General features: G+C 38.4%; 6 protein-coding genes across 6 annotated transcripts; 1 reads left to right on the forward strand and 5 right to left on the reverse strand.

The window, feature by feature from the left end:
• Nucleotides 1–984: 984 nt before the first annotated feature.
• On the reverse strand, nt 985–1,348 carry GCK72_023639 (uncharacterized protein; the record flags this gene model as incomplete). The annotated part of the gene is made up of 2 exons (XM_053735487.1): nt 985–1,133; nt 1,192–1,348. The coding sequence occupies 2 exons, from the start codon at nt 1,346–1,348 to the stop codon at nt 985–987; spliced, it is 306 nt and encodes a 101-aa protein (XP_053579053.1).
• Nucleotides 1,349–2,254: 906 nt separating this feature from the next.
• On the reverse strand, nt 2,255–3,097 carry GCK72_023640 (uncharacterized protein; the record flags this gene model as incomplete). Its single annotated transcript, XM_053735488.1, has 6 exons — nt 2,255–2,356; nt 2,427–2,482; nt 2,534–2,652; nt 2,698–2,786; nt 2,831–2,961; nt 3,013–3,097. 6 exons carry the CDS (start codon nt 3,095–3,097, stop codon nt 2,255–2,257), a joined length of 582 nt encoding a protein of 193 aa, XP_053579054.1.
• A 1,646-nt stretch (nt 3,098–4,743) lies between these two features.
• Nucleotides 4,744–6,618, forward strand: GCK72_023641 (uncharacterized protein; the record flags this gene model as incomplete). Its single annotated transcript, XM_003109426.2, has 9 exons — nt 4,744–4,894; nt 5,051–5,130; nt 5,173–5,238; nt 5,285–5,381; nt 5,426–5,535; nt 5,581–5,788; nt 5,835–5,990; nt 6,042–6,313; nt 6,550–6,618. The coding sequence occupies 9 exons, from the start codon at nt 4,744–4,746 to the stop codon at nt 6,616–6,618; spliced, it is 1,209 nt and encodes a 402-aa protein (XP_003109474.2).
• Nucleotides 5,820–6,630, reverse strand: GCK72_023642 (uncharacterized protein; the record flags this gene model as incomplete). The annotated part of the gene is made up of 2 exons (XM_053735489.1): nt 5,820–6,068; nt 6,535–6,630. 2 exons carry the CDS (start codon nt 6,628–6,630, stop codon nt 5,820–5,822), a joined length of 345 nt encoding a protein of 114 aa, XP_053579055.1.
• Nucleotides 6,631–6,790: 160 nt separating this feature from the next.
• Nucleotides 6,791–9,320, reverse strand: GCK72_023643 (uncharacterized protein; the record flags this gene model as incomplete). The annotated part of the gene is made up of 12 exons (XM_003109593.2): nt 6,791–6,908; nt 6,956–7,041; nt 7,090–7,200; nt 7,268–7,496; nt 7,543–7,758; nt 7,805–7,896; nt 7,944–8,088; nt 8,142–8,248; nt 8,372–8,529; nt 8,583–8,685; nt 8,732–8,859; nt 9,296–9,320. The coding sequence occupies 12 exons, from the start codon at nt 9,318–9,320 to the stop codon at nt 6,791–6,793; spliced, it is 1,518 nt and encodes a 505-aa protein (XP_003109641.2).
• Nucleotides 9,321–9,793: 473 nt separating this feature from the next.
• On the reverse strand, nt 9,794–10,723 carry GCK72_023644 (uncharacterized protein; the record flags this gene model as incomplete). The annotated part of the gene is made up of 6 exons (XM_003109707.2): nt 9,794–9,824; nt 9,873–9,940; nt 9,991–10,182; nt 10,232–10,311; nt 10,488–10,549; nt 10,677–10,723. The coding sequence occupies 6 exons, from the start codon at nt 10,721–10,723 to the stop codon at nt 9,794–9,796; spliced, it is 480 nt and encodes a 159-aa protein (XP_003109755.2).
• Nucleotides 10,724–11,224: the final 501 nt, after the last annotated feature.

Genomic DNA, 11,224 nt, shown 5'->3' on the forward strand with positions numbered 1-11,224 from the left:
GTTAATATGTTGTGACGTGAAAGTTAGTGTTAGTGTGGTATGTGCTTATCATTTATCATAGGGGTTGGACAAGTCACGTGAGAATGAAACAAAGAACGAGAGTGAACGAATTCCAACGAATGCTTATTTATAATTGGCGTTTCAACATGCTACCAACACAAACAGATAGCTTTTCTGCTCTATGACGCTTTTCTTTCTCTAATCCTTCCCGTTTTTCCAGCCATTGTCGAGAAGCTCCGCAGTGAGCGGGACAGGGAAGAGTCAAGCTCCGCCCAACCAAGCGTTGCCTTGACGCCTGACTTGCTAAGAGCATTAGCTGCCAACACACCGCAGCTACCAGCGGCTACAGCGCCCTCGTCGTCGGACACACCTCCGATATCTCAATCCCTCCCTGTGGGCGTGGCGTCGTCCTCCACTTCGGTGAGTGCTGTGTCGGCAACGGGCAGCCCAAGTAACGTGTCTTGCGTTAGCAGCTTCAACAACTCCACTATGTCTCCAAGTCCAACTGTGATTCCACAGGTGTGTCTAACACCACAGCCTCAATCCCTGTCGGAGTTGTGCTCCACGCACTTCATAGAGAAATCAATGACTCCGGAAATCGAGATCTCAATCAAGCAGTTGAACAACTCGCCAAAACCAATTCTTCGGATTCCGGAAGTACCAGCGATTGTCAATTCTCAACTAGTGAGCCTCACTTTGTGTATTTATATAGTATCTAACATGTGTCACTATGTGTATCAACCGCTCGAGTCTACAGCATTCCAAGTCACTCTCCCCCACTTGACTAATTTTGAAAACTTCTTTGTTTTTCACTAATTGACCAACTTATAGGAAATTGAACCATCCACTCCACCTGCTCAACTTGCCAAACATCTTCATTTTTCCCATTCTGCAAACACTTCCCCCGTCATGTCGTCTCCTGCAATTTTTATTCAACGCAAACGGTAATAAACCAGCGCCGTAACCTGTCATTCATGCAAACCGTCAGTTTTTCAGTTCGGAGTCTTCTCTTGATAACCCAGGTCCAACACTAGTCAAACAAGCGAAAGTGTGGAATCCACCACCACCGGAGCCAGCAGTCGTTGCACAGCAACAAGTCATCATTTCACCTGCATCCGAACTCTGCTCAACACCTGAAACAATGACTATTCGTCCACACGCCAATCGCCCAAAACCTATTCCGGACACTACCAACTGTCCGATATGTCATCATGATTTGCCAAATCCAATCGAGCTTCAAACTCACATCCACGTCGATCATTTCCAAATGAGAGATGGGGCTGAATACAGATGTCCAAGAAGATTCTGCGGACTTAACTACGAAACAATTGAGAGACTTCGTACTCATGTCAGAAATCACTATTTGAGTGATTATCAAAAATGTCAGTTGATTTAATGTTTTGTTTATAACAACTAGTCATTATTTCAGTACTCGAAGAGAGAATTCTGCTCACCGACGTCGTCTACCCATCCGAAGACCCAACACCAGAAACACCAAGCTCGCCCAAGAAAGATGAGGTGACCTGTAACAAGTACACAACTCCTTTCAAATTGATTTCTGATCATCATGAGGTAACAAATCAAAACAAATCAGTTATTTTTTATAACCAAATATTTCCAGGTATACACTGACGATATGGGGCCATCGACATCCAGCCAATCACCGAAGACTTCGAATTAAACAGTCATCCATACATCATTTAGTCGGCCCTCTGGTTTCTTTACACATTCCGAGACTCTATTCGCCCGTTCTGGTCATTTCCTTTTGGTTTTTTTCCTTTTTAGTTTTTCTTTCACTATTTCTTCATAATTTCCTGCGGTTTTATGGTTATTTTAAAAATTAATTTTATAAAACGTGATTTTATGCTTCGGCTACCAAGAATTTCATCAATCTTTTAAAAGGGAGCCGACGTTAGGTTCTAGTTTCATCTGTCGGGTTTTTAAACATTTTCCACTGATCTTCTTCTCAACACTAGAATACTTTCTCAGTGTCTACAGCCAGTCAAGTGTTTTAAATAAATGTTTTTTCTGGGTATTTTCAGTTTTCCATATTTGCCTTCCACTTTTTTGTATCAATCTTTTGTAAATACATCGGTTCTATTAATTCGTTATAGTTTCGCCCTGCACTTTCAAATTCCGTCATGAGTGCTTTTTTGTGTCTTTAAACTGCAGAAGAATTTATAAAAACAGTATTTATGAATAAACATTGTTCAACATTATCATTATCATCCACGTGACATTCCATCTTACCACTCTAAACACCATGTTCAGCGAAGAAAATAGCAAAGGAAGCGAGGATTGTATCAATCACAGCAAGACACCAGGCACCGACAGCCATCCAGAAAGCCGATCCAATCTGAAAAGAATTTTGAGTGCTGATCTTGTTATTGTGTTCAGTCACAACGGCATGACGTCTTAATCCTCACATTTATATTCAAATCCTTTGCATCCGAGTCGAAGAGCTGTTGGATGTTTACATCATCTGAAAAACGATGACTATATTTTGTAGTGTATCGCATCGGATATTTCTCACTCTTGACTTCGTCACTATAGTAGTAAAAGACTCCAATAGCAATTGTCAAGAGAAGGGTGATGAGGAAGGAGAGTGGGGAGAGGGGATGGAGGAGATATTTCTTGAAACAGCAAGTGCATCTGAAGATTAGAAATCAAACATCAATTTTGATTTGTCTATCTTACGAGGTGAGAAAGTTCCAGACAAAAGCGACAATCTCAAGAACGAGGGCGGCTATCATACAGATAGCGACGATTTTCTCATAGGGTTTCATCTCCTGGAAATGAATGTTTTGAGAGAAAAGAAAAAGGAAACTACCTTCCAGAAAGCAGCACATCCGGCGGCCTCGTTCTCGCAGAAGAAAGGGAGAATTCCAGTCAACCGTTCCGTATGATTAGTTTGGATATTCTCGTAGGCTTCCAAGAGTCCAGCTTCCACAGTTCTCCACTCTGAAAAGATATCAATCAAGGCAACGTGTCACATTCTCCAGATACACTTACTGTTTGAGAATGTGGCCCCAAGAGTGAGCGCTATTGCTCCGAGCATCACGACCCCAAACACCAATTGAGTCAACGACGAGCACATCTTGACTCCTGTAAAGATAAACTAGGGAAAACGATTCTGACACGTGTCGGAAAATAGAAGGAAAACTGAACTGAGAAAGGAAACAAAACGACACATAAAATCAATGTATGGAGGTGGAATGGTCGTGGCAAAAGTGAAAAAATATGCATTTTTTGGGATTCAAACTGTATGGCCGCCCTCTCGACTGCCTTCCTTTTCAATGCATATCGACTTTGTAAGAGTTTCTGTTCCCAGGCCTCATTTTTATTGTCGAGGAAAACTGATTCTCGAAGTTTGGCTTTTCTTTTCAATGTTTAACGTCGATGTAAGCAACATACGTGGTAAAGGGAAGAAAAAAGAGTTATATGATGAAAAAGCTACATACAGGCAAAAAACCAATGTGGATTGAGTTTGAGAAAAAAAAACTGTTTCTACTTGGACCATATTGAAGTTTGGGCGATACAGAGGATTGATTCTATCCCGTGCAGTATAGAACGGTTACAAACGGTGTCCATATTATTGTTTTGATTACTGTAGCTATTAGTTACCGTATACGAAACATTAAAGTAGATTGTCGGTAAATGTGATATTTGAACTTTTTAGTTTTGCAGTTTTATTGTAGAAAAACGGAAACATATATTTGACTTTCATCCTTACAAAACGATAGTTTCATAATGTCATTGCACGGAAAAATAAAATCTGCAGTACTCGGCGCAATAAAGAAGAACTCTGGATGAAAATGGTGCACTGAAAGCTTCGAGGGACCTAGTTCAAACAAAAATTATTTCATTAGGTCCATTGACGGGGGAACAAAAACCAAATCAATTAGTTTTTAGATAAAAACACTGTAAATGCTGGGAATTGTGATTTTTCAAGAAGAAGAGTAGTGGTTCCACCTGCAATTCTGAAAAACTAAGAATAACAGGGATATCATGTATTTGAATTTCCAGGTTCTGTTTGCTGGCTCTCGAATTTTGAATAATAAAATGTAGAATAAAAATAGATCATGGCACAATTTGTTTTTTTTTAAATTTGATTTATTTCATATTAATACAGTTCATATATTGTTCAACTTTTTGCAACTCAACCATTACTTCTTTTTTTGCAAAAGCGATTACTTTATCTCCTCGAAAATGAAGAGTGTGCTTTGTTATAGATTGTTATCATTCAACAACTGTCAATGCATCAAAATATATCTAATGAAAGTGTTTATTTGTAATTATCATTTTAACCTGTGCAGATGTAGTTTTCTTTATAACCCTCAAAACTTTTCATGCTCATAGGAATATTACTTTTTTTCTCAAAACCATTTTTGATCCATCTTTTCCCAATTTTTTTTTCGTTCATATTCCCTGCTATAGACAGTTTGTATTGTTGCTTTGTCATTTTCTCAGCTCTTTATTTCATCATAACCATACAAATCTATACGAAATCGTATGATTCAGCATCGATATTCCCTCTTGCATTTCCCAAAAAGCTACGAAACAAAAACAAAAGTCGTACAGTATTCTTGTCTCAAAAGCCTCAATATTGAAAATGTCGCAATTCGGTAGGCAAAACAAAACAACGGTATACGAAAATTAGTCATCGTCTTGCTCCTCCTTTTCTCTCTCTCCTCCCGCTCCTTTGAGTCTGGAACAGTGCCATTCGTGCTTCCATCCGTTCTCATGATGCCGAAAATTCTTAAGCTTCTGTTAGCTTTTTTCTTGTTCTCAGAAGTTGGAGCAGTACAACAAGCTGTGACTGTGAAAGGAATAGTCAACTGTCGTGGCCATAGGCAACCTGGAACATTTGTCCAACTCTATGATGAAGACTCAGGTAAAATATTTTTAAACTATGAGTTATTATATTGAAAATCAAAAAACGACATCAGATATGTTGTAATCTGTTTTTGTTGCATTTACCCTCTCAGTAATTCAACAGAAGCCATATTTTACATTGTTCTCCATTTTTTTCAATCTCAATCCTATTCAGTGTTCGATAGTGATGACCTGCTTGGATCGGTAATCGCTGACCACCGTGGTGTGTTTTGTGTCAAAGGAGCCACTGAAGAGGTATTTTATGTGTACAGAGTCTTTCTGATTAAAATTTTTCAGTTCACCACAATTGAGCCATACGTCTTCATCGAGCACAACTGTGGTTATGAAGGCCTAAATGAGAAAGTAAGTTTACAAAATATATGTGGAATTCTGAAACTTCATATTTCAGAGAGTCTTTTCTAAAATGATCCCAATCGAGTACATCACTGAAGGTCCAAAAGCAAAACATGTGTACCATATGGGTGACATTGAACTTCTAACTGCTGGTTGGTTTTGTAAGCATAAAACTTCAAAAAATACAAGTTTCCAGATGCTCCTGTTCAAAAATACGAAAAGAGAATATATGTTGAGACCAACATTGATGAACGAATCCGACAATGCATTCCAATCTATGTTCAATACAAAAGATTCTATGAGAAGGTATGACAGTATTGAAAGTTAATTCCACAATGTAATGGTTTTCAGACTATCTTTGAAACCAAGACTCATGAAACTATCCTCCCTACAGATGAGGAAGTTCCAGCTGAAATTGAAGAACCAGTTGTTGAGCCAACGGAAGGTGATGACGAAGTCGCCGATGTTGTTGAGGAAACTCAAGAGACTGAGGAGCCTGTTGTGCATGAAGTGTCAGATGAAGAGAAGAGATTGGAAGAAGAACGTCTGAGATTGGAAGGTAGCCTGAACTTTTGTGAGCTTTAAAAGTTTCAAACTTTTTCTAGAAGAACAAAAGCGACTTGACGAGATCCGAAGGCTTCAAGAAGAGTCTCTCCGCTTGGAAGAAATCCGTCGTATTGAGGAAGAGAAGAAACGAATTGAAGAAACCAGAAGACAGGAAGAAGAGCAACAACGAATCGAGTTGGAACGTAGAGAAGAAGGTAGGCAACAACTGTAAAAAGAAATATAATCAAATAAACAAGATGATTCAGAACGAAGATTGGAGAACGAACGTAGAGCTGAAGAGGAGAGGAAGAGGGAGGAAGAGGCTAAACTTCAAGAACAAAGAAGAAAGGAACAAGAAGAAGAGCATAAGAGAAGAATGGAAGAATATCATCGAAGGGAACAAGAAAGACAAGAAGCATTGAAACGTAGAGAAGAGGAATTAAAAAGAAGGGAAGAAGAAGAAAAGGGAAGAATTGTGTCATCATCGGAGAAAGTTGAGAAGAAAGACCCATGCGTTCATTATCCAGTTCTTACACAGGTATGTAGTTGTACTTTTAATTATTCCAATGTGGATCTAGTTTAAAAATTGGAAATTTCGGATTAACTCAAAACCTGTGGATGATGGTATGTCATAGTTTTGGTTTTGCGTTTCTTTTCAAAAACAACAATGACTTTGACTCATTTCTCTTGCTGGGGTTTCTGCTCCTCAATGGCATATTTGACTTCCCTGTTTCTTAATATTTCTGTTTCCCACCACACATTATTATATTTCAGAGCCAATCCATCAGCAGATCCCTTGAAGCCCGTCACGAATACGTCGAAGATCCATGTCTCAGAAAATGATTTCCTTCGCATCCCGCGCCCCTTTCAGTTTATATCTAATTTCTCTTTCACAATGTTTGTATTGTTTATCAATTATACTTCTATCAGATCTTTATTAAGCTTTCAACACTGATATTGACTACTATTCAAATTTCACATACAATTATTATTTTACAATTAATTCGTTTCACAATTATTTTGAGATCACACATAAAGAAGTTGTCTTTTCACAGTCTGTTCCAATCGGACAATCATCGTCAATTTCACACGGATCTCCAATTTCGTAGATTTTATTGTTCTTTCTATTCCCACTGAAAAAATTTTATTATGACGTCATCAGATATCAAGTTTCACTTACGCTGGTCCATAGTGACAAACCACATATGACATTTTCGGGCAGTTCGCAATTCCACAACCGAGACGGTAAGTACGATCCCATGCCATCTAAACTACTATTACTATCTTATCAAATTGACTGTCCGTATCACAAACCTGAGTGTAATGTCCAATCGCTTTCCCTTTCAAATCCCATAGTTCGGGCGTCAATACGTTATCAATTGGAGTGCCGAACTCCTCCAATTCTTGCCACCATTTCTCGACTGCCTTAAGAAGTTTTTTGATTGATAGTGATAGTAGATCAATGGGACAAAAAAGTGGAAAACTGATATACCGTATGTATAAGGCTTCGAGGATCGGGATTCGCAAAAGAACTCATATACAGATTTTGTCCCTGATTCGGTCTTTCGTAATGAGAAGAATGGGCAAAAACACATTTGTTTGCCCAGTTCTGAGCAAATCGTTCTAACATACAGTCGTATTCCATTTTGATCATCTGACTTGCTTTTGGTTGAGAGCTGTTTGTTTCACCGTTCCATTCAAATCCCTTTGCAAGTCGAGATCTGCAAATTTGGTACATTTGTTTGAGGATAGTCTAGCTGGGTATACCTATAAAAGTTATGCTGTTCCAGTGTAAAGTTTCTAGTGACATCTGAAACTTGTGGGTTGTTACACTGCATACTGTCTCCAGTATCCTTGGTCATCTGAGGTGCTTGACATAATCCTTCAGGTACAAGGCATTTGGAACCTGGATAGGTGAAACAATCTTTGTCTTCACAGCATGGTTTTCCATTTTCATAGATCATTTCTTTCTCACATTGAGCTCTGAAAAAATGTAGGTTATATGATCTTTTTCTAGTTTTCTGAATACTTTTCATTATACAAGCAGGTGAACAAAGCTGACTCCGAATCCGGGCACAAAATATATGAACATCCAACACGATAGGTTTTTCCTTTCGCCATCTGAAAGTTCTATTGTATGTAGGAATTTTCGTTTTCTATTCTCGTACATTTGCCCAACCAAAGTAGTTTCGTCTTGCATAGAATCTGTTTTTATGGTCCTCATTTCCTCTCTCTTCTCCTTGCTGCCACCAATATTTCATAGCGTTTCTCATATGTACAGTAGAATCATGTCCATCGAAATAGAAATAGAATCTGAAAATAAATAACCAATAATAATAATAAGAATAGCCATGGGAACTAGTCACCGCTTAAAAAGTTGAGCGTTTGAACCAAGTACCGATTGAGGCATGAAGTGCTGTGGGCAAGAAGCTGACCAATTGGCAGCAATGGCAGCTAGTTCACAATCCCAATCCTGAAATTTCAGTTTAAGTAGTTGCATGGTTTCTAAATCTACTGACAAGTCAATTGAAAACTACCGTAACCCTCTGCTGAACCACTTTTCAAAGATAATGTTATTTGAAATAGTCTAACTAACCAGTTTATACATATTTCTCGCACTGTTCATGAGACCTCTTTTGTTTCTTTGCTTCCCATAAGCCAGTGATCTTCGTAATTCGTTATGTGTTGTCAAGATGATCTCCTGCTGTAGCTGAGTGATCGTTGAATCGTTACACACATGTTCGGTTAAAAGTTCTAAAAGCGGGGAACGCATTGGTCACGCATCTTTAAAAGATAATTACACTTACCGTCATCCAAGCCGCCTAGAGCTTCTACTACCTTATCATCCACAGTATTCCACACACTCTGTTCAATAAGGTTATCATCACCACTACCTTCCACATCCAGAGCCTGGAATTCCCAAAATTAGGGAATCTGAAATTTGAACTAAATTCACCTGCACAAAATAGAAAATACAAAAAAGGGTCACAGCAAACAGGGCTACGTTCATAATAGTCATCAGCAGACAAAGAGCATATCGGGTCTTCTGATTCTGAATCCACCACCAACTCGACGCGTACGCCTCTGAAATTTATTTTGTGATGAGAAGTCAAGAGACAGGCTCCGCCCACAGGTTACCAGTTTTCTACGTACGTACACTCTACACTCCTGAAAAAAGAAAAGAAGAAACCAAAGAAACCGTCTAGGAACTGTTGATGCGACTTCAAAATCAAAATCAAATTTGAAACATAACAGAGAAAAAGTGAAAGGGAAAGTACTTCAATTGAGTGATATAATGAAATGAGAAATTGAGAACAAAATAAGAAAGAAAGTTCAAAAGTCGGGTCGACATTAAAGTTTGGAAGCTTCCACCGACTAGTACAATGACTATACTATATATCAGACAGTACACAATTACTGTAATAATTTATTAGTTTTGATAGCCTAAGACACTTGTCTTTTGTTCTAAAAGGGCGTCGCTTCTCTTTTCAATTTTATGCTAATTCGTTCAAAACAGTACCTGTAGCAGTGGTTGAAGAGGTCATATTGTTGAGAAGTGTTAGAAACCGCAAAAGTGAAACCTAAAATTGGTGGTGACATAATACAATCGGTAGTTTCCCTCTTTTTATGAAGCGCCTTTATATGTTTGTTATGTTTCTTTCCATTCACGTCTTCTCTTCGCCACAATAAACCACTTTTTCACAGTTGTCAATGCCATGCAAATTTGTCGGCGTTGTCTGGCAACGTAAAATCGGCCTACAAGAGAATAGTGGGGTGACAGGAAGTCAACGACAAAAAATCTTGTTTTCACTTTTCTCGTGATTTCGATCAGATCATCAATTTTGTTTCCAGGTGACGGACAGACAAAACCATTGAAATAGTGTTCTGGAACCGTAAGATGTCACATAGATTTGACTTGATTTGATAAGTGAACTTTATTCGAATTGATTTTAAACTGAATTTGATTGAATCAAGGACACAAAAAACTGAAAATGGAGTCAACACGATTGAAGAATGATTACGGAAGTGGAAGGGCAGTAGTGGAACGACTGAAATGGAGTGATTGTTTGAAACCCATCACCAGATCTATTTTTTACCTGTAAAGACAAAGAACATCCACTCTTTGCTCACACTTCGCATATGAACATCCCATGGATTCCGCTCCCTGCAAAACAAAATTAATGTTTGACTAGAAGAATGAGTATATTTCCTCACCGCTGCCTTGGTATTTGAGTTACTGGAAGCAAGTTGCAATGCAGTTTGAAACTGTTGAATAATAGCCTCTGGTGTTGTTGTTCCAGTAACTGGGAAGCTAAGTTTCAGAGTTCCATCGGTCACTCCTCCGTTATCTGCCAGACACTCTTTAATGACAGCCTGAGCTTTTGTTTCCAAAGTACAATCCCATGTCTGAATTTTGTAAAACGTTTTATCAATTTTTTATCACTCAGGTCATTACATTTCCCTTGGCGACAGATTGAAGAAAAATGTTCCGTGTTGCGGTGGTCATACCATTTGCGCACGTAGTAGTAGTTTCAGCTATAAAAAGATCAAGCTGCGACTAAAGACCATACTCAGGAAGGAATGAAGACACTGGAGAAAGCTTTGGTGGGTCTGTTGTATCAATCAAGTCACAGATGATGATAAGAAAGTCAAATGCATGATCATACGCAGGAATAAAACCGAACAAAAACTATGAAAAGAGAAAAACTCACCCGCGCGTTTCAATCGCTGTTTCTCTAGGAAATAGTTGTCGTTTGCAATGTGGATCTGGCTTCTGAATAGAGGGATTTGCCTATATATTATTTAGATATGTAGTTAGGTACATAAAACAACTGATCTTCAAGTTCCAATTTTTTCGATCTCAACTTTAGAAAGTTTTTGACGTCTTGTTAGAAACTTACTGTGCAACCACAATATAAATCAGGAAGCAGACGAGGGCTTGCTTCATTGTCCAAATTCAATACAAAATAAATGAATCACGGTGCTGCCCATATTTGGGAAGACAATAGACTTCTGTTTGTCCACCTGCTCATCATTCAAACCACGCAAAAAAACTCCTGTACGGAAGTTATGGAGATCGGTTGAAAAATCATGACTTCTTTATTTGAATGTACACAGTAGCAAAAATGTTTGATTAAAAATGAGAAAAATATTATTGCAAATCGGAAAAGTTCACAACAAATTATAAAGTGTTGAAATTTGGCAAAAAAACTAGGAAATTAAGATTTGGGGAAAGCAAATAAGAAATACTATACATGGGAAAGGAAAAATGTTAGAGGAGATGAAAATGAAAAGTTAACAAATTAATAATGGGAGATCATGTTGGAAGTGCCCACTTGGTTACACATCATTTCGGACCAGCATCCATTGTTAACGACTTGCCAAACTTGGAGAATTTACGTGGAAGACCGATTGAGCGAACGCTGGATAAACTTATTTTGCGCGTGGT

This window comes from Caenorhabditis remanei, chromosome X (genome assembly GCF_010183535.1).
Source record: "Caenorhabditis remanei strain PX506 chromosome X, whole genome shotgun sequence".
In the NCBI taxonomy this organism is placed as follows: Eukaryota; Metazoa; Nematoda; class Chromadorea; order Rhabditida; family Rhabditidae; genus Caenorhabditis; species Caenorhabditis remanei.